At 62.0% G+C, this 21,934-nt stretch overlaps 1 protein-coding gene across 1 annotated transcript; it reads right to left on the bottom strand.

Annotated features, from left to right (window-relative positions):
- Nucleotides 1-14,024: 14,024 nt before the first annotated feature.
- On the bottom strand, nucleotides 14,025-16,518 carry NKX2-5 (NK2 homeobox 5). Its single transcript, XM_008147600.3, has 2 exons — nucleotides 16,188-16,518; nucleotides 14,025-14,665 (listed from the first exon to the last, which is right to left on the bottom strand). Exons 1-2 carry the CDS (start codon nucleotides 16,516-16,518, stop codon nucleotides 14,025-14,027), a joined length of 972 nt encoding a protein of 323 aa, XP_008145822.1.
- Between the last annotated feature and the right edge of the window lie 5,416 nt (nucleotides 16,519-21,934).

Here is a 21,934-nt window from a genome sequence, read left to right on the forward strand (position 1 = left end):
GGGCCTGGGTTCACGAGGCCTCACTCGGATCCAGGGACACATGGTCTCACCCAGACCCAGGAACGTTTGGCCACTCCCAGACCCAGGGCCACTTGGGCTCACCCGGGCCTAGGTGCACGAGGCCTCATCCGGATCCAGGGACGCATGGTCTCACCCGGACCCAGGGACGCTTGGCCTCTCCCAGACCCAGGGCCACTTGGGCTCACCCGGGCCTAGGTGCACGAGGCCTCACCCGGATCCAGGGACACATGGTCTCACCCGGACCCAGGGACGCTTGGCCTCTCCCAGACCCAGGGCCACTTGGGCTCACCCGGGCCTAGGGGCACGAGGCCTCACCCGGATCCAGGGACACATGGTCTCACCCGGACCCAGGGACGCTTGGCCTCTCCCAGACCCAGGGCCACTTGGGCTCACCCGGGCCTAGGTGCACGAGGCCTCACCCGGATCCAGGGACACATGGTCTCACCCGGACCCAGGGACGCTTGGCCTCTCCCAGACCCAGGGCCACTTGGGCTCACCCGGGCCTAGGTGCACGAGGCCTCACCCGGATCCAGGGACACATGGTCTCACCCAGACCCAGGAACGGTTGGCCACTCCCAGACCCAGGGCCACTTGGGCTCACCCGGGCCTAGGTGCACGAGGCCTCATCCGGATCCAGGGACGCATGGTCTCACCCGGACCCAGGGACGCTTGGCCTCTCCCAGACCCAGGGCCACTTGGGCTCACCCGGGCCTAGGTGCACGAGGCCTCACCCGGATCCTGGGACACATGGTCTCACCCGGACCCAGGGATGCTTGGCCTCTCCCAGACCCAGGGCCACTTGGGCTCACCCAGGCCTAGGTGAACGAGGCCTCACCCGGATCCAGGGACACATGGTCTCACCCGGACCCAGGGACGCTTGGCCTCTCCCAGACCCAGGGCCACTTGGGCTCACCCGGGCCTAGGTGCACGATGCCTCACCCGGATCCAGGGACACATGGTCTCACCCGGACCCAGGGATGCTTGGCCTCTCCCAGACCCAGGGCCACTTGGGCTCACCCGGGCCTAGGTGCACGAGGGCTCACCCGGATCCTGGGACACATGGTCTCACCCGGACCCAGGGATGCTTGGCCTCTCCCAGACCCAGGGCCACTTGGGCTCACCCGGGCCTAGGTGCACGAGGCCTCACCCAGATCCAGGGACACATGGTCTCACCCGGACCCAGGGACGCTTGGCCTCTCCCCGACCCAGGGCCACTTGGGCTCACCCAGGCCTAGGTGCACGAGGCCTCACCCAGATCCTGGGACACATGGTCTCACCCGGACCCAGGGACGCTTGGCCTCTCCCCGACCCAGGGCCACTTGGGCTCACCCGGGCCTAGGTGCACGAGGCCTCACCCGGATCCAGGGACACATGGTCTCACCCGGACCCAGGGACGCTTGGCCTCTCCCAGACCCAGGGCCACTTGGGCTCACCCGGGCCTAGGTGCACGAGGCCTCACCCGGATCCAGGGACACATGGTCTCACCCGGACCCAGGGACGCTTGGCCTCTCCCAGACCCAGGGCCACTTGGGCTCACCCGGGCCTAGGTGCACGAGGCCTCACCCAGATCCAGGGACACATGGTCTCGCCTGGACTCAGGGGTGTGTGGGCTCTCCCAGACCCAGGGGCGCTTGGCCTCGCCCGGGCACGGGATCCAGCGTCATCCGGGTCCAGGGGCACTTGGCCTCACCCGGACACGGAGTCCGGCCTCACCTGGACCCAGGGGCATGTGGCCTCACCTAGACCCAGGGACGTGAGGCCTCACTTATACCCAGAGGCGTGTGACCACACCCGAGTCCAGAGGCGCGCAACCCCGCCCGCACCCGGGTCTCAGCGGGGCCCCGTCTTCCCGATCCCAATTCCTGCCGGTCAATCCCCCCTCAGCAATTCCCCTGGCCATCCTTCCAGAGCTCCAGTATGGCTGCTGCAGAACTCGTCGGGCTGCGGCTCGGCGAAGCTCCGGTGCACCCAGTGCATGGCGGTGGGCCGGTCTGGCGTCGCTGCGTCGGCCCTTGGGTCTGCATCGGTGGCCGGTCGCCGAGCATGCGCACCTGGCCGCTTCCGGGGCGTTGAGATTCTTGACGGACTCAGAGGTCAGCAAGCGCGGAGTCTCCCACCCCATGTCTCATAGGGGCTCGTCTGTCCGTGCTTGGCTGCCAGTGGAGCCGTCCCCTCAGCCGGAGACCGCCGGGGGAACTGCGCCGAGCACGTTCCAGGCCGCTGTTGTATCGCCTGAGCCATAGTTCTTTTGTGTCGCCTGAGCTGTAGTTCTTAAAGTGTGGTCTTTGGGTCGCCGGCATCAGCATCATCCCACATACCCCTCTTTTATTCTAGTTGTAGAGCATCTACTCAGCCAGCCCTATGGTGGTCTTGGATGGTGTCTGCTCTGCTCTCTTGTCGTAGTCTCAAAGTTGTTGTGGTAGGCAACAATCAGGCTTCCGCCCTATGCCTCCATCTTGGTCCTCCTTTGTATAGTTAAGTCTTGATTGTTGTTGGTGTCATTGGGGGGGCTCTCTTTGTCTATAAAGGAAGAGTTGCTGTGCAGGAGACACGTTTATGGGCCGGGTCTTGGTGCAGCAAAGCTTTGGCGCTCACTGAATATTCCCGTTGAATGTGTCCCTTATGCACGTGGTTGAAATCTGGTGTCATCTCCCACAGACCACTAGATGCCCTCGTTTCTGGGTCTCCAATGGGGTGTAGATCAGCTACTGCCTTAGGCACTCAGCAAGGATTACAGCAAAAACTGTAGTTTCTTCCTCCTGTCTGAGTGGCCCTGGAGCAGTCCGACTAGAACAGCAGATCATCTGGTCCGCTGCCAGAGGGCAGGCCACCCACATGCATAAGCCGTTGCTTGGGGTGCAGGTGTGCCTGCAAGACTTGCGGGGCAGGTCTTCAAAACATGCGGGGCGGGTCCCAGGGCGGGGCGGGGTCTCAGGGCGCCAACAGGCCATGGTGCGGCGAGCCTCGATGGCTGTGAGTCTGGTCCTTCTGCCTTCCATGCATCTAAGTCCCCTCGTTCCGCACTCCAGCGCAGCAAACACTGATTGCTGGGCGCACCTCCGCAAGAGTCCCGCCTCTCCCCGCAGGCATCTGGGTCTCCCGGGTTTCGCCAGAAGATGGGTTTCAGGGTGATGGAGAGCTAATCTCCCTTAGGTTTGGAACAAAAGCCCCTTTCCCCCGCCACCAGCCAGACCCACGCACCTCCACACCTCATCCCCTCCGATTTCGCTGGGTGCGAGGCAACAGAACAGCCTTTAACCTCCGCCGCCATCTTTTTCAAACTTCTCAATTTGTACTTCTTAATCCCTTCATTTCAGTCAACTCTACTGAAGTCTAGCGCCGCCGGGAGGTGCACGGAAAGGGCGCCCGGGCCTCCGTCCGGTGCGCGGTGCGCGCGTCCCGCGGAACCAGGCGCGCGAGGGCTGCGCGGCTGGGACGGGCGCTGGGCGGCTGCCGAGCTCCAGGCACCGCCATCACCGTGTTCCGGACGTCGCCGCCGCGGCGTCCCCCCAATTTATACTTTTTAATCCCTTGAATTCAGTCAACTCTACTGAAGTCTAGCTCCGCCGGGAGGTGCACGGAGAGGGCGCCCGGGCCTCCGTCCGGTGTGTGGGGCGCGCGGCCCGCGGGACCAGGCGCGCGGGGACTGCGCGGCGGGGACGGGTGCTGGGAGGCCGCCGGGCTCCGGGCGCCGCCGCTGCGGCGGCGTCCCCAGCGTCCCGGGCTGGGCGGCCTGCGGGGGCGGCGGAGTTGCGAAAGTGAGTGAGTTTCCCAGGGTTTCGCCCGGAATGGGGTTCAGTGCAATCGGAGCCGGCGCTCAGCGCACTCCGGAGCCTTTATCTCCTTCCTGCCAGTGAACTCCGGCCAGGTCATCAGCCGCCCCCTCCTCTCCGGTTCCATCCTCCCCGCAGGCGCGTGTGCTCGTGTCTCCGCCCGTTTCTCCATACCTCAGGCTTTTACGGCTTCCCCGACTGTCCCCGTGGCCTTCTCCTTCCCCCCAGCTGTGGGCATTTCAGTCCACCAACTTTTCTGTGGTTCTGGACGATGTCCGTTCTGACCTCTAGTTGTATTTTTGAAATTGTTGTGCCCGGCTGCAGGTTAGGTGTTTAACCTATGCCGCCATCTTGGTTTCTCTACCCATTCAGTGACTTCTAAACTCTCTCACGGCTGCCGTCGAGTGGGCGCTTCCGTATGAGCGTCACTCCCGGCAGGTAGGACGTCAGGAGCCCAGTGACGCACAGGAACCGCGGCCCCGCGGGGAGAAGCGTCTGGGCCAAGGTCACCCACCCCTCCCCTCCGATGGCACCGCCTGGGATTGTCCGTGAGGAGTCTCGGCTCTGGGACCTCTGACTCTGCCGTAGGCCCGACTCCTGCTTGAGACACAGACCCTGGGCAGTGGGGAAGAGAGCTGACGTGTGAGGAACCTGCATTGTCACATCTTACCCTCCAACAACATGCGTGGGGCTGTATCAGCCCCGTTTCACAGCCAGGGAAATCCGGGCTCCGAGAGGTTGCCCAAGGGGGCACGATGCAGAGCTGGGGTACCACCCCGGTCCCTTCCGGATCTCCTGCACCTGCAGGGCCTTGTCTGGCCCACAGGGCCTCCTGCTCCAGGACCTGCCACTCATGGCCCGGCATCCTTGGCTGGAGGATGTGGTCGCTCCGCCCACAGGGCGGGCTCTGTGCATGGAGGGTGCCCTGGCTTTAGGGACCGGGCAGGGGGGCATCCAGTCTGCACACCGCTCTCGGAGGCGGGGCGGGGCTGGGGTAGGGGCCGCCTGCTCCAGGGCTGATTGGGCCTCAAGGGAAGGACATTTGCCACATGCTGTGCTGAGCACTTGCTGGGGCTGTTCTGGGGTCCTTGCAGGGACAGCCAGACATTTTTCTGGTTTTTCAACATAAAATGTGCTCTTTTTCAGTTTTTCAAGGAAATGTCTGACCGTCGTACAAATTCAAAAAGAAGAAAGACAATCGCACACGTTTCCACGTGAGATGACCGCTGTCCACGACAGCCGGACACTTTGGTCCACGTCCACTCTCGGGGTCCAGGATCAGCATCTCTCCTCCTTCGGAGCGACGCCCTCTTCCTGGCGCCCACCAGGTTGCCTCCCAACCATCCAAGAAACTGGACAGGTCCAAGGACCTTCTCTTCATCTCACAGAATGTTCTGGTTCCTACTCCCCGGCTTCCGGTTTCCCCACCGTCGTGCGCCGATGCCTGTCCTCCCCTCCGGCCGCCCTCTCCCCATCTATTCGGGAGGCAGAGGCCACAGAGCTGCGGCGTCAGAAACACCTGGCGTCCCGAGGCCCCGGACGAGGTGGAAGGCTTAGACACATGAAAGGAGCAGGTGTCTGGGCCCGGGCTCGGGCTCCGAGGCCTCCCCGCCGCTGCCCCTGCGGCTCACCCCGCACTTGACTCTGGACCGCAGGCCCCAGAGGCTGTGGATGAAAGAGGAAGAGGATGGGGAGGAATGCCAGCCGCCGGGTTTCAGCTCTCGGCTCAGACAGCTGCGGGAGGCCGGCCTCATCCCACAGGGCAGCCAGCCCGCCACCTGGCTGCTGGGAGGCGGGCACCGTTAGCTGCTCCCACTTTGAAGAGGATCCCACAGGGCCAAGGTCACGTCCCGAGGGGACACTCAGGCGTGGAGCCCTCAGTCTCAGCGAGGCAGGTGGCTCTCTCCTGGCGGCAAACGGGAGTGGGGGGATGGGGGAACGCTTGGTTTCTGTCCTAACGAGCGTCACACGTGATGGGGACAGGGTGACAGGGAGCAGGTGGGCCATAGGTGGCCCCAAATGGTTTTGTGTGGTCACCTTTTGGTTTTCACCTGGGGGTTTTCTTTTAGCTGCAATCCCTGCGGGCCCACCACGTGCTTAGCCCTGTGGCTATCCCTCTAGACAATGCCCACTCATTTACCACATGTTTATTGAGCACCTACTGTGTGCTGGGCAGTGGTGAACCACAGAAGCAGTGAATGACAGGAAAGGCTCTGGACCCGCCCACCCGGGGCTGAGCTCAGTCGTGGGGCTGCCCTCCCTCTGTGTCCTGCTCGCTGAGACTTTGGCCTTACCTGTGAAACAGACTCCCACCGTGTCTTCCTCCAGGGTTATTGTGGGGGCTCCCTGTGATGCTGCCGTGCAGCCTGAGCTTCGGAGCTGCTCAGCAAGTCCCGGCTAGGCCCCCGCGGTTCCCGGGATGAAGGGGCCCTGAAACGGAGGATGCAGTTTGGACGAGGGAAGAGGAGGAGACAGGCCATGCCCCAGGACCGGTGGGGGGTGGGGGGGGGACACTCTGCAGCAAGGAGCCCAACTGGTGCCTGGAGTGAGCGCAGGGGCTGGAGAGGTGGGCAGGGCCTCGTCATCCTGGCGGGGAGTTCAGACTCCCCCACAGTGTGGGGACCCCCGGGGGCCTTGTGCAGGGAGGGGACAGTGTCTGGTTTCTGGGTTTTGGTCGATACCTTCGGCTGCCGGTGGAGAAGAGGCTACAGGGAAATGTGCTCATTTTCTGTTCCCACACACTTAGTGGCTTAAATTTTAAAACAATACATATTTGATCTTCCGGTTCTGGAGGCCAGGGGTCCTCAGATCACGGGGTCAGCAGGGCTGAGTCCTTCTGGGGGCTCCAGGAGACTGTGTGACCCGCCTTTTCTGGTTTCCAGAGGGGCTGCCTCTGAGCACCCCGCTGGCTCCTGTGGCCCCACCCCAGATAACCCAGGGTTACCTCCCCTTAACCGAACCCCACCTGCAGATGTGGGTGCGTTTTGTTATGTTTGGCTTTGCCATACAAAGTAGCATAGTCACGTGTCCTGGGGGCTAGGAGTGGAATGGTTGGGGCTGTTATTCTAACACAGGGCGCATTACCTACCTGAGTGGCTGGGGGCGTGCTGGAATCCAGATGGTTCCACCAGAGCCCTGGCTCCTCAAACCGCTCTCAGCGGTTCTCAGGCTTGCCCAAGACACTCTTTTATTTAAAATACTAGAGGCCCAGTGCATGATTCAATCATGCACGTGTAGGGTCCCCTAGGCCTAACCTGCCATCCAGGCCATATCCACTGCCCCACAAAGCCTAGCACGCTCCGCGGACACTGCCAGCAGCCTGCCCCCCGCTTTTGATGGCAGGGGGTCTGCTGGTGCCGGAGCAGACACACAGCTCCCCGCTTTCGATCGCGGGGGAGCTGGGTGCCTGTTCTCTGGTGCACCAGGCCTTTCAGAAGCCTCCTGCACGGTGGAGGCTTCTGAAAGGCCTGGTGCCGGAGCAGACAGGCACCCAGCTCCTCCGCTTTTGATGGTCAGTGGCAGGACATGGGCTCTCTGCCCCAGAGGCCCCTTCTGTGCCGCAGCACAGCCATGGCGCAGACGCTGAGCTCGTGTCGCCACTGGCAACGCGAGCTCAGCGTCCCGCCGGCCCAATCGGCCACCCCAGCCACCCTGAGTCCCGCCCCTCCGCGCCTCCTGGCCAATCATGGGCATAGCGAAGGTACGGTCAATTTGCATATTTGTCTATTATTAGGTAGGATATTTTTTATTGTTGGTGCTATTACAGATACCTTCCATTTCTCCCTCCTCCCTCCCCCCTTCTCCCCCAAGATCACACTTAACCCCCTGAGGTTCTGTCATTCTCTCCGGAACCCTTTCTCTTGTTCTCACGCCTTGATTTCCTCTCTTCAGTTAACGGGTCCCGGCCGCCGCCAAGTCCTCATCCGACCGTCACCTTGGGTGTACACAGACTAATGCTTCCTCGGCTTCTAGAAGGTCTGCCTCTTTTTCTTTCTTTTTTTTTTTTTTAAATTTTGGGACTTAATTTTTAAAAATTGCGGTAAAATGTACCTAACATAGTATTTACCATGAAAACCGTGTTTCAGTGTACAGGTTAGTGGCAGTAAGTACATTCACATTATTGCACAACCATCACGACCATCCATCTCCAGAACGTTTCTCATCTTTCCCAACTAAAACTCTGTCCCCATTAAACACTGTCTCTTCCTGACCTGCCCCCCCGCCGCCCTGCCCCGCCCCTCCCTTCGGCCCCCTCGGTAACCGCCACTCTGCTTTCTGTCTCCATGAATGGACTCTTTGGGACCTCATATGAGTGGGATCATCCAGTATTTGTCTGTGTCTGGCTTATTTCACCTAACGTAATGTTGTCAGGTTCATCCGCAGAGTAGCGCGTGTCAAACTTCCTTCCTTTTGAAGGCTGAGTGCTGTTTTGTTGCGTGTATGTGCCACGTCTTGTTTACTCCTCCATCTGTCAGTGGCCACGGGTGCTTCCAGCTCTTCGCGTTGTGAACGTGTTGCTATGGACACCAGTGTGGCTGCCGGTGTGAGTCCTGCCTTTACTTCTGTTGGCTGTAGACCCAGAAGCGGAATCGCTGGATCATATGATTAGTTCCTATTTCATTTTTTTGAGGAATTGCCATACTGTTCCCAGGGCAGCTGAGCCGTTTTGCACTGCCGCCAGCAACGCATAAAGGCCCGCACTCAGCCTCATCATGGCCAGCGCGTGCCATTTCCCGTGTGTTTTGTTTTGAATAGCGGCCACCCTGGTGGCAGTCTGTGTGTTTCTTCATTGCGGTTTGGGTTTGCATTTCCCTAGTGATTCGCGATGTTGAGTATATTCACGTGCTTGCTGCCTGTTTGTGTATCTTCTCTGGAGAGATGTCTGTTCAAGTCCTTTAAAACCCACTTAAAATCCCACACCTTCTGTGATATTGACTGTTTCCTCTCACAGTTCAATGGCTAAGGAGCTGCACTGTGCCGACGGCCGGCCACTCCAGGCTGCCTGGGCCCGGGCCCTGACCGGGTGGCTGCCGCTCTCCGGGGGTCACATGTGCGCGGTTCTCTGGACTCTGGAGTCTCGGCGCCGAATCGCTGTTTGGAGGAGGCCTCCTGTTTAAAGCGCTCAGTTCATTAGCGATGGCCTTATTTCCTGAGGACTCTGTTTCCCTGTAAAACCCAGGCCAAGCGATTTGGATAATGAATACTTAGATGGAGAGGCCTCTGGCGCAGTGTTGTGTATTCTTGTTCCTTTTTCTAACTGCTCTCTTGAAACTGGGTCCCTGAAAGCAGGAGTCACACCCCCAAATAGTCATCGGGTTTCAGCACCAGACATTAAGCTGCGTTGCCCCAACGCCGGATCAGCCAGATTTCCTGGAGGACAAACGGAATCAGAGTCCCCAGGGGAGGGCCTGGGAATGGGTTTCCGTAGGCATCACCGTGTGTGGGTCATGGCCAAGTTTAAGACACTGAGGATGAGTGTGAAACACAGCGGTCAATATTTAGTCCACATTCTGCTCAGAACTGACCCAGCACTGAGGGCCCCGCTCCCTGCCGGAGCGTCTCCGCTGACGGAGTGTGGCGCTCCCCCCGGCCCTCACCTCCGGCTCACAGGTTCTAGGCCTCCCCGTGAGAGGGGTCCGCCTGCTGCTCTCACACGCAGCCACTGGATCTCAGCAAACACCCAGGCGCCCCGAGATGGAAGAGCGGCCGGAGCAGGAAACCCGACTCCCGCTTCTCCTGAGCTGGGGCAGGGGCTCTGTGAGCTGCCTTCTCCCACTTGCCAGTGATGAGAGGCCCCTGTCACCGACGCCCCGCCCTGGGGAGCCCAGTTCGAGGGAGCCGGGAGGGCAGGGGTCTGGGCCTATCCCGCCTCCAGCCGTTGGTGTCGGGCAAGTTTGCGAACCGCTGAGAATGGTTCAAGGAGCCAGGACTCTGGTGGAACCATCTGGATTCAAGTTCGCCCAGGGAGGCCGTGCCCGTAGCTGCTTTAGCTTTCTGTGGCCTCCCTGGGAAATGAGGAGATTTGCAGGGTTAAAGCTTCTCCCCGGGCCTGGCCCAAGCTGAGCATGAAGACAATGATGCTCCCCACGCAGCCGGCTGGCTGTCAGAGCAGCGTGCAGAGCCCGCGGTGGCTCCGGGGGGCCAGCGTGTCAGGTCCACTCATGTCCCATCTGGCTCTTCAGGAAGCTCAGGGGGGCCAGACTGCCCCCTGGAATCCCCGCTGCTATGCCCCCCACTCCACTGCGAGGTCTTGGGTGAGTCACTTCTCTCTGTGCCTCAGTTTCCTCCCTGGTCCTAAGTGAAGAGTAATTGTGCCTACCTGATGGGCTTGTTCTGCCTCATGCAATTGGCACGTTGACTGGATTTGTCTTGGTGCCTACTTTCTGAGCTGGGATCCAAAGACACAGGGCTCTGGGCCCGGGAGCCAGGCTGCGGGGTCTTTAAGCAGCTGTGGCACTGGCCAGCTGTGTGACCTGGGGCCTATGAGCGATTTATCTGTTCCCTCAAAGGGGTGAAGGAGGATTAGAGGGGTTCACCTTGTAAAGAGCGCAGGACAGTGCTGGCATGCGGTAAGCTCCATGCGCGAGCAGTAAATGGAATCCGAGCACCAGCCCCTTTCCCAGGAGCCCCTCTGGAGGGAGGTCCACGGACCTGGGCTGCAGGGCTGCCCGCTCCAGTCCAGGCGGGGCCTGAGCCTGGAAGACTCACCGAGGAGGCAGCGGCTGGGCTCCGGGGAGGGCAGGGCTGCCGTCAGCTCCGCAGGGTGCCTGGCGGGTTCTGCTCCTTCTTTTAAATACGGGAATTGAAATACACAACATGGAAACCATTACAGAATAAAAAGATGGAAGCTATTCTGATTTGGCAAAACCTGTGTTTACTGGCCGGGAACGATGCAAGGGAGCGAGAGGTCTTCCGGTCCTGGTGCAGGGAGCACCACGTGGCCTAGCCTCTCCTCCCCGGACACCCCACCGCCCTGGCCAGCCGCTCCCGTCCTCCGGGCAGTGCTCCTCCCAGCCGGAGCCAGCTCCGTTCTTTTACTGTCGCCGGTTAGCTCTCACTGCTTGTTTGTTTTCACTGTGGCGTGTGCTTGTTTGATTTTTAAAAACATTAGAGACCCGGCGGGGGCCCAGTTGGTTGGAACATCGCCCCTGGACACCAAAAGTGTCGTGGGTTCGATTCCCGGTCAGGGCACATACCTCGGTTGTGGGGGTTGTGGGTTCGTTCCCCGGAGGGGGAAATACCAGAGGCAATCCATCGATGTTTCTCTCTCCCTCAAATCAATAAACATGTTCTCAGGTGAGGATGAAAAAATCATTAAATATGACTAGTCCCCTCCGTGCCCCCACCTCCGGGTGCCCTGGGCATGGGAAGCCCCGCGTCACCCCAATCTCCCAGCTCCTCGCCACCTGGAAGCGCCCACAATTCTCGTTTGTTTCCCACTTCTCTGCCCTGGCTGAATTTTCTCACTCTGCACGCGTCGCTTACATAATAATTTAAAAAACAAACGAATATACTACTGATTTAATTTGGGATCGGATCGCTATGTAGACGCGGGGGTTGTTAATTTAGGGTCCTTCTGACCCTGCGCCCCGAAGCCCTGGCTCCCGGAGGCAACACCCTTGGCGGAGCGAGAGCCCTCCGGCTTCCCCGAGCTCCGCGTTCTCCCGTTCGCCGGGAGTGAGCCTGGCTGTGCAGCCCGAGAGCCTCACGCCAATGGCGAGGGCGCGGGTCCGCCGGGCGCGGTGGCCCAGGCGCGGCCCCTCTGCCTCTTTCCAGGAGAGACCAACGCTGTTTCTCCAACAGCCCGCCGCCTCTGCCCTTCCGTGGGTGGTGCCTGGGCTTCCCAGCTCAGCCGTGAGAAAACGCATGACCTTGACCATTGTTTAACCCCCGGTCCTCAGTTTCCTGGCTTGCAAATGAGGATGGATTAGACGAGAGAGCTGTAAAGCCGTCAGCCCTGGCGTTTGGTGCGCCGTGCCAGCCAGCATTGTTACCCATTGGCGAGAGACCTCGGGTGTCACTCGGCGTCCCGCGGGATGGCACAGAGGAGGGCACCTTAGAAAATCCCTCGCCTTGTAAGGTTGAGTGAAAGAAATATTACGGACAAGGGAAGGTGGAAAACCAGGGCGTCCCGGCAAACACTCGGGTGTGATTGAGAGCCCAGGCGGGGATCCGAGGCAGAAAGAACTCTGCGGTGGCCGGAGCAGGCTGCCTGCGGAGGCTGCGGGCGGGGTGCCTGGAGGGAGGGTGCCCACGGGCTAAGAGCTGGTCCGGCGGAGCGTAGGGTGCTCTCCCTGGAGAAGGGACCACGCCACATCGTGGGGATGGGCAGAGCGCGCTGAACCCGCAGGCCGCTCGCCTCCATAGGCCCAGGCGGCGAATGCCGGGCTGAGCTGAACACAGCCCCTGCCCGTGGCCCTCGCCGCCCGGTTCGGACCTTACAGCCAAGGGCATTCACGTCGGGGCCCTGAACCCAGACCTGAGTTCAGCCCTTTCCCCTCCTTCCCACAGCGCAGCCACGACGGGGCGAAGGTGAACTGCGTGTACCCTCTCACCCACACCCGGAGAGCGCGGCGCCCGATGGCCCTCTCCCGCCGCGGCTGGGCGAGCTTGAGGGTCGCCCTTCTCCGAACAGAGGACACGGCAGGCAGGGGCAGTGCTCCCCGTCCGGGTCCCGTCCCTCCCGCAGCAAGAGGCTCCTGGGCCACCCGCCAGGGGCACCCCCAGCCTCACTAGGTCCCTGAACTCCACCAGCCACGTCTGACTCCACCAGAGCTCCCGCCGCCCCCGTGCCGGTGCCCCAGGCGGCCAGCCCAGCGATTTCAGGAAAATCACAGAAAACCCACATTCCAAGGAAATACGGAGCCCGACTCCCTCCTGTCCTTCCTTTTCAAGAACCGGCTGTCCTCCCAGCCCTGCCCTGGGGCGGCGGATGGAGGAGCGGAAGGTCAGGCCAAGGGACCTGGGCTCAGAGAGAAGTACTCTCGCCACCCGCACTTTACAGAGGAAACGCGGTGGCCGCCGTGGGCAGCCCACAGCCAGGGGTTTCGGCGGATTTCCCGAGCCTCGGTTTCTCTCTGTGAGCCCTGCGCAGCGACAGCACTTCCAGTGAGTGTCAGGGTCTCTGCGTGTTTCCTACCTGCCCAGAGGAGAGGAGGACAGCGGTTGGTGGGGAAGGGTGAATTCTCCTGGTGAGGCACTGCGGGACACGAGCTGGCGCGGGACATCTCTTGTGGGCCGAGTTCTGCCCTCGGCCCCGCTGAGCAGCCCGTGAGGCTCCAGCCGCACTCAGAAAGGGCTTTGGTTCTCGGCTTTTCCGTCTGTAAAATGGGCTGAGGCCTTTTTCTAAGGCAGGAGGAGGTATGGTGCCCTCCAGCCTCCCCGGGCCTGCATCCATTTGCTCTCCATGTAATGCCCAGCACCTGGAGCGGTGCCCAGCACACAGTAGGGCTCCAGGAGGCATGGTTGGGAGCTCTGGGCAGATGCTCTTGGCCTCTGAAGTGAGACCCAGAACCGAACCTTGGTTCTGCCAGGACCGGCTGTCTGCCCCAGGCAAGTCACTAGACCTCTTCAAGCCTTGGTCCCCTACGCGTTTCAAACAGGACCCTCCGGTCTGGGTGGTTGGAGGGTACAAGAGACAACCCCGGACATTACCGAAGGGGCCGGCGCGGGTCAGTATTCCTCTCGATCTGCTGATGACCGCCCTCGCCTGCAGCCTCAGGCCGGCAGGGCCGGCTCTGCCTCCTAGTTCCGTTCCCCAAGCGCCGCGAGTGGAAAGAAGCACACGCACGGGTCAGCGCACTCTCTTTAATGGGGCGGGTTCTCGGGACTTACAGCAACAGGTAAAAACATAAATACGGGAGGGCGGAGGGCGGAGGGCGGGAGGTGGGGTGGCGGCGAGGCAGCACGTGCCCGGGCGCCGGGCCCAGGCTCCGAGGGCGGCCCCCAGGCCCCACGGGCCCCGCGTTCGCCTGTCGGGGATGCCGTGCGCGCTCAGAGGGCGCTCTGGGGCCGGGCGAAGGCGTCAGGCTAAGGGACCCTTCACCGCAAGTTGTGTAAATTCGGCCACAAACGCTCCCCGCGTGGGGACAAAGGCACGCGGCGTGGGGGCGCTCCGAGGTCGGTGGCTGTGAAACCCGCGGGCCACGGGCGCCGGGAGCCCTCCCGCCCCCAGGTCTGCGCCCTTCGCCGGAGGTGGGACCCGGCGGGGGCGCCCAGGCCGGTCCTTCCCTACCAGGCGCGGATGCCGTGCAGCGTCGACACCCCCGAGTTGCCCTGCGGGATCCCGGGGCTCTGCACCGCGTTCAAGTCCCCGACGCCGAAGTTCACGAAGTTGTTGTTGGCGGCGGCCGTGGCGGACTGCGCGGGGGGCGGCCCGGCGGGGTAGGCGGCCGCGCAGCTGTAGCCGGGGCTGCAGGCCGCGCCGCCGTAGCCCGTGTAGGCGGGGTAGGCGTTGTAGCCGTAGGCGTTGAGGCCCACGCCGTAGGCCGGGGCGTAGGGCGCCGAGTCCCCCAGGCAGGGCTTGCCGTCGCGCACCAGCACGGGCACCGCGATCCTGCGCGCGGGCGGCGGCGGCGGCGGGGGCAGCCCCACCAGCTCCAGAGTCTGGTCCTGCCGCTGCCGCTTGCACTTGTAGCGCCGGTTCTGGAACCAGATCTTGACCTGCGTGGACGTGAGCTTCAGCACGCTGGCCAGCTGGTCGCGCTCGGGGGCCGACAGGTACCGCTGCTGCTTGAAGCGCCGCTCCAGCTCGTAGACCTGCGCCTGCGAGAAGAGCACGCGCGGCTTCCTCCGCCGCCGCGCCCGGGGCCGCTCCGCGCCGTCCGCCTCGGGCTTCTCCAGCTCCACCGCCTTCGGCAGCGGGCACAGCTCTGCGGGGACAGGGGGCGGAGAGAGGGCGGTCAGAACAGCCCGACCCGCGGAGCGCCCGCCCTCGGGGGAAGGGGCCCTGGTCGGGGCCACTCCGTGCGGCCCGGAGAGCCCGGCGCGGCTGCGGCTCCCTCTGCCCACGCACTGAGGGCCGCAGCTCCAGGTAGCGTTTGGTGAATGCCTGCCCTGTGCCAGGCATGGCCCCAGGCCCCGGGGAAGGAAACAGGAGCGGTCCCTGCCCCCGGGCAGTTCACACGCTGGAGTGGGAGACGGACAGTGACTTAAGGTTTCAGGCCGCACAGAATACAAAGCCGGGCGCTGCCCCGGGTGAGTTAGGGCCACATCGGTTCGACAGAGAGAGACCGAGGCCTCTCCTAGGGAACCGCAGACACGGGAGGCCAAGAGGGTGGGATCGGTGAGCTGAGGTGCCCGCGCAGCCGGCGCGGTGTGTGCAGCCCCCGGAGCCGCCGTGGGCAGGCGGCCTCGGAACCGGTCCTGCTCGCGCGCTCGTTGGATTCGAATTGGTAGCGAGCACTTCAGCCCGCCGAGCCCCCAGCATCTGCGGCCGGGCTTCCTTCCGCTCTGGACAGACCTCCCTAGGCTCACCCTCACCGCGAGATCCCCTCTGGGCTACCGCAGCCTGCGCCCGCGCGGCCTCCCTGTCTCCCCGGGTTTGCGCGGACCCCGCGCTGAGCCAGGGTGTCCCCAGTGCGCCCTCCCCTGCGCCGGGCCAGCCTCCCCCGCCGCTGGGATGGCAGGCGCAACGATCGGGCCGCTGCCCAGTGGCTCCTCCACCGCCCCGCACCTTTCGCGGCGCGGTATTTTCTAACTTTTTCCAGGGGCGAAGTCAACCCCGGGCACATGAGGAAATGGTGCTGGAAAAATACAGCTAGTAAGTCAGATCCGTGAGAGTCCGCAGGATCCCCACTTTAAAGTCAAGGCCCTTGTTCCCAAGATTCCTCTTTCCTGGAACAAAGGAGGAAAAGGCCCAGAAACGCGGGTTATGGTTGGGCTATGGAACATGGACCCTCCTCCGATTGTGCGCAAAAGCACGTCTGGTGCGCAGCATTTAAATCTGTTTATTGGTTTTCAAAAAAAAACACCCAAAAATACACACACAACCCCCTCACACAAACAACCCCCCCCATACACACACACAAAAAAACCTCTATACCCCAAAGAGTTTTTTGAAAACAACCCTGATACAGAGAATCTCTCTGTTCTACCACAAACTGACCGTCAACTTGAGAACAAACCCAGGAGCAGGGCGGCTAGCTGCTGCCCAGGGCTTTGTTAGGCCGGAAAATGAAATACAAAAACACCCTGTCCTTGTTTCTGATCATCTCGACCCGGCATTTTCTCTGAACCTCCGATGGGACTGGGGGGCCAGGCCCGTGCCGCCCTGCTGCTGCTCACACTCCGAACCCCTGCGCCCGGCCCTCCGCCCGGGCCAGAGTTTCTTGGCGGCGGGTTTGGGGACAAAAGCGACTGGGGAAGGAGAAGGACCTTGTGCTTCCTCCTCACCTTTCTTATCGGCTCGGAGGTCCTTGGCGGGGTCGGGGTCGCCGTAGGCACGCGGGTAGAAGGCGGGGGCGGCCGGGAAGGCCGGCGCGCACTTGGCCGGCGAGGGCGCGGGGCCCAGCTCGGCGCGCAGCTCGGGGAGGCCGGGCCCCGCGGCCTCGGGCCCCGCGTAGGCCTCGGGCTTGAAGGCGGCCAGCATGCAGGAGGCGGGCGCCAGGGTGGCCTCCAGGCGCGCCGAGAGCTCCCCAGCGGCCAGGCTGCGCTGCTGCTGCTCCAGGTTCAGAATGTCTTTGACGGAGAACGGCGTGGGTGTGAGCCCGGGGCTGGGGAACATGGTGGCACCGCGCGCCTCACCACGCCAGAGGGGCGGCAGTGAGCGCTGCTGCCCGCGGCCCCCGGCAGCCTCCCTGCATGGTGCCCGCTGCCCGCCGCCCGCGCACCCGCCTTCCCGCTCCAGTTGTGGCCGGGCGGCAGGTAGTGCGGAGCTCTGGGACAGGGGAGGCGGGACCAGGCCGGAGGAGGGGGACTCAGCGTGCCATTGGGCAGGGGCTGTGTTGACAGGAGCGATGAGCAGTTTCGTGTCACCTAATATAGTCATTCGGCTAAAAAAAAAAATCCTGCTCAGCTTTTTAAAGGGGCCTCGACACACTGGGAAGGCTCTCCTTTTGCTCCCACAGTGTTCGCCGAAAAACCCCACGGACTCACTCGCAGGGAAGAACTCGATTCTTCTCTGAATCCCACGGATCGGGATGTAGCAGGGGAGAGTGAAGGCCTGGGTGGGAGCTGCGGAGGGAGGGCCATTTCCAGGAGTCCTCAGGGCTTCATTGCTGAAGGCGTAGACCTGGGAAGAGTCTGAATAAGACCAGAAGGGAGTGTTACCCTGGGGTGATGGCAGGAGCGGGAGATTTGGGACAATTTGGGGGTTCTGTTTGGCTTGGCTTACAGGACCAGCCATGGCCCTGTGTCCCCCTTTTCCCAGGGGGCTCCTGGGTGTGCCAAGCAGAAGTCCAGATGGGGGTTGTGGTGTGGGAGCTGTAACCTCACAGCTCCAGGGGCACCGTCACTGCCAGTCTCTACCCAGAGAGATGACCCCCACCCCTCAATAATGAAACAAACCAGAATCCCAGCCGGCACCCAGGTTCCCAGAGGAGAGGGGTGTGCTGGGGGCTCTAGCTTCTTCCTCATTACTGCCTCCCTCTCCCCACCCACCCTTCCCAGCAGCGAGGGCCCGGGCCTCTGCCAGCCCCAAGGCCGCAGGCTCCAGCCCTGGCGTGGCTCTCAGGCGGGCGGGCGGGGCACCTTTGAGCACCGCTGGGGGAGGGTTTCTCTGAGGTCTCTGGGCCAGATCCCAGTGGGGCACCCTGGCACCCGTCTGGCCAGGCGCGTGGGGGAAGCGCGGGGCGGGAGGGGTGTTAATTTGTGGCTCAGGGTCAGAAGAGTAGGGCTCTCCTGTAGGACAAATCTACCAATAACTCAGGAGTGCCAGCTGCGGGCAGATCCCAGGCAGGTCGCCTCAGGGTCTGGGCACCAGGAGATCTGGTGCAGGCTTCTGGCCTTGCCCGTGCCCCAGGACTCTAAAGAGAGGTGCTCTATTGTGTGTGTGCAGTTCCAAGGGGGTTCTGGCAGGCAGAACGGTCCCCACCTAACTGTCTCTGGGGGTGGGGAGGCTTGTCAGGGGAAAAGCATCCAATTCCCAGGACCCAAGTTTCTGTGGGCAAGGCCTGGGCGGACGGGAACTTGCTGAGAGCGGAGACTCCGAGGGCGGGTGGGAACTGGGGTAAGACACGCTTGGGTTAGAAGGAAGGCGGCAAAGGGTCTCAGGCGAGCTAAGGGCCCGGCTCCGGCCCCGGCTTCATTCAGAACTCGCGCCCAGGGCCAGAGGAAACGCACAAAGCGGGGGACGAGGTGGCGTCTGTCTGTCCAGAAGGCTCCAGCAAAGTGGTGAGCCTTGGGGCAGCGCCGGCGGAGTCGGGCATAGGCCTGAGGTCGGGACCTTGCAGCTCCCCATCACAGCCACACTCCCAGGCCTGTGCCTGGGGCGAGGGCGCGGAGAGCGGAGCCCGCGCAGGGTCGGGGAGGCCAGGAGCGCTGCGACCGGGCTGCCGGGCGCCAGTGCCGGGCCTGGGCTGCGGCGGCCGAATCTCACGCGTTTTCCAGCCAGGGCCCACGCGCGTTAGATGGGCCTGTGGAGAGGTGCCTGTGGGGGCTCACCAGGCCCAGGAACCACCACCCGCTCACCCCCCCCCAACCCCCCCAACCCCCACCCAGCGTCTCCGCGGCCGGGTCGGCACACCCGCGGCCTCTCCTTGGCCCTTTCTCGCCAGGGTTCGGCCAACGTTACAATCATTGCTCTCAACTAACCTTGCTTGGGGGCCCGCCTCGCCTTTGAAGCTTGCTTTTTGGGGAGTGGGAGAGGATGCCTCTGGCCGAGGCGGTGACGTCTGGCAAACGAGCCACATCCGATTCAATTAAACGTCTGGCTGAAAAGAGCTCAGAGCGAGGGTCCTGGGAGCTCTGCTAAGTGAACGGGCTGCCAGGCGGCTCGCGATGACAGTTTGAAAGATTAGCGTGAGCCCACGCCTGAAATATTACCGTTTAATGGGAACTGAGGCTGCAGCCCGGATCCCTGGTTTTAGTGGGTTTGTTTGGGGGTGGTGGTGGTGGTGTTTTTTTGTTTGTTTTTAAAGAGACAGTTGGGGGGTGGGAGAGGAAAAACGAGCATTTCCTATGCAAATCAAGGCGGTGAGGGTTTGTCACTGATTTGGGGATGGGGGATACGGGGCTGACAGACCTGCGGGTCAGGTGTCATGAAAAGGGGAGGAAAGAAAACCCTCTTTATTTGGACAAAATCAGCGACTTCTCCCCCCCCCCCCCTCCCCGCCCCAAGTCCCGGAATAATTTCTTGTGGCTCTAAAGTATTTTCTTAGCGCTGCCGGAAAGAGGAAGCGGGGGCAAAATCGAAATTGGGGCGACCCACACTGGTCTCGGCATAGAAACGCCCAAGAGCAATCTCTAGCTTTTACTTGCAGTGCTCTCTGTTTCGGAGTGAGGGGGGAAAAAGGTTTTGTTTTCTTTAAACAGACGTCGACATGGTTGGGGGCGGGGAGGGACGAAACCGGATTCTCCAGCCCCACCGGGGACGTCTCCCTTCCCAGGGGCCGCGGGCGCGCCCCGGCCGCCTCCTCGCTAAGCAGCACTTTGGCCAAACCAGCAGGACAAACAGACCGCCTGCAGCCCAGCGAAAGGCCGGGAGGGCGGCGGGAGGAGGCCGGGAGGAGGCCGGGAGGAGAGAGCGAAAACACAGCCGTCTGTTCCCTGCCTTTTAGAGAGGAGAACGGGCGCTCTCAGATGCGCCGAATCCCAGGGTGACCCGGGCGCGCTCTGCGCCCATAAAATATTATTAATTGGAGAGCGATCGGCGCGGCCGAGCGGGCCTGCAGTGCCTGCCATCAGCCGGGCCGGCCGCACAAGGTAGATATGATTAATTGAAAGATAAGCTGGAACTATAACCGGGAATGTCATTAATGCGCCGGGGAGACGTGCATTGGAGACAGGCGGCGTTATCCGCGGCTTTATCTTCAACAACGCCTCGCTCCGGGCCGCGCCGGGGAAACAGATGGGGGTTTCTGTCTGGGACGCTCGCCCCGTGTTTATATTTTGGGAAGAATCGCAACTCGCGGAGTCCCGGGCGGGCCCCCTGATAAATGAACATTAGCACTTTTGGGGACTACTGTATCAACAAAGGGGCCGAGGCGCGGCAATAATTGGCGAGAAAGCAAACAGAGGGCCGAGAGCGCGCCTCTGCTCTTCGTCCGGCTGATGGATGAGCCGCGGCGGCTGCGGGCCCGGCTCCCGGCCCTCGCCCCGGCTCCCTGCCCAGCCGCAGGGCCCCTCCGCCGCCCTGGCTTCCTTCGGGGCCCGGGGCTGCTGGGGGCAGGGGCGACCCCGGGGGCAGCCGCCCTCGCCCCAGGCTCCCGAAGAGTCGGGATGCGCCTGGTTCAGGTGGCTTCGCCGGTACCAAACCCTCCTCCTGCGGCCGCGTCTTGAACGCCCCCTGGGTGAGCCCCTGCCCGGTGTCCCCGCTGATCAGCTCACCTCACGGCTCTGCAGAGAAGAGGGAGGCCCAGGGAGGTGACGTGACTTGCCCAAGGTCACACAGACGGGAAGTGACGGTGTCAGCCTCTGACTACAGAGTTGTGGTTGTCGCTGCCTCTCAGCACCACACCGACTGGGGGGGGGGGGGGGGGGAAGACAACCCCCTTCCTCCCAACAACACAGCTAGAGGAGGAGGTCCAGGCTGCTGGATTTGGGATGCTGGGTTCCCCAAAACCTTTATGGGCAAGCGGTACTAAAGCTCATTCCTTCTCCTCCATCCCTCCCCCACTCCTCCTCCATCTCCTCCATCCCTCCCCCACTCCTCCTCCATCCCCTCTGCCAGCGTCCCCGTCCTCTGGTAACAGCCTTATTAAGATAGAATTATCACATACAATTCACCCACTTAAAGGATGCAGTTCAATGATTTTCAGGGCATTTACAGATTTGTGTGACCACCACACAATTTTAGGACATTTTCTCTCCTGCTCCCCATCTCCCACCTCCCCAGCTCTAGACAGCCGTAAATCAATTGGCTTTTTGTCTCTGTGGCTTTGCCTCTTCTGGGCGTCACACACAAATGTAATCACATCACAGGTGGCCTTCTATGCCAGGCTGCATCCCAGTAGCATGCACAGCGTGTTGTGCCTTTTTATGGCTGAATGCTATTCTGTTGTGTGGACAGATCACGCTCTGTTTCTACGTTCATCGGTTGATGGGCATTTGGGTTCTCTCCACCTTTTGGCTGTTATGAATGATCCCCAGCCCACTTCACCCTCAAATGGGAACCTTTGGAGGCCCAGGAGGACTCTGGTCTCCCCCTCCCCCCATCAGTAACCCCTCCTTCCCTGCGGCCGGCATCCTGGCTGGGGCCTGTGTGTTTGCACAGACCTGGAGCTTCGGAGGCCCCCAGCTCTGCTGTTGCTCTCTCCAAATTCTTCACGTTTCCAACAGTAGGCGCCACGTTTTCATTTTACACGGGATCCTACACAGGACACAGCGGGCCTGCTTTCTGGGCCGCCAAGCAGAGCCCTGGAAACGCCATCTTCGTGTTACCACGGCCTCGGCCTCCCATCGACCTGGCTCTTGCTTTGCTGTGCCCCACAGTCGAGCCCCTGCTTGCCAGCTGGGCCAGGCGGGATGTGCCCCGAACTGCCTGAATGGCTCTCTATCCAAAGTCGCTTGGCCATAGGGAGGGCCCAGGGCCCACAGAAGGGGAGCAGGGGCAGGGCCGGTGGATGGGTATTGTCTGTGTATGTGTATGAGAGTGTGTGGAGGGGGCAGTGAGGGGAACGGCTGAAGAATGGGCTGGAACTTCCACCCAGCCTCAAGTGACTCCATAGCCCCGTCGCTATCAGACGCTGGGCCTGACCCCTGAGTCCTTCCCCCACGCTGACTGGGTGCTCACCACCACGCATCAGGCGGTGCTGGGGTTGCACAGCCCGACATGCAGACCCGGAAGGAGGCAGAGTTGGACTACACCAGTGGCTCCCAACCTTTTTTGGCCACGCCCCACCTAAGCACCTCTAACATCCTGATGCCCCGTGTGACATAGAATTCTTATTATTCAAAAAGTGAACTGCTATTCACGTGGAGGAAGCCTAAACACGCTTCCAAAGAACATGGCATCCATGAAAGAGAAAGATAAAAGAATGAAA

The sequence above is a fragment of the Eptesicus fuscus genome, chromosome 6 (genome assembly GCF_027574615.1).
Source record: "Eptesicus fuscus isolate TK198812 chromosome 6, DD_ASM_mEF_20220401, whole genome shotgun sequence".
Taxonomy (NCBI): Eukaryota; Metazoa; Chordata; class Mammalia; order Chiroptera; family Vespertilionidae; genus Eptesicus; species Eptesicus fuscus.

Coding starts and splice junctions, on each gene's coding strand:
- NKX2-5 (XM_008147600.3), bottom strand. CDS start 16,518: ATGTTCCCCAGCCCCGGGCTCACACCCACGCCGTTCTCCGTCAAAGAC. Junction 14,666..16,187: donor CCTCCGAGCCGATAAGAAAG/GTGAGGAGGAAG, acceptor CTGTCCCCGCAG/AGCTGTGCCCGCTGCCGAAG.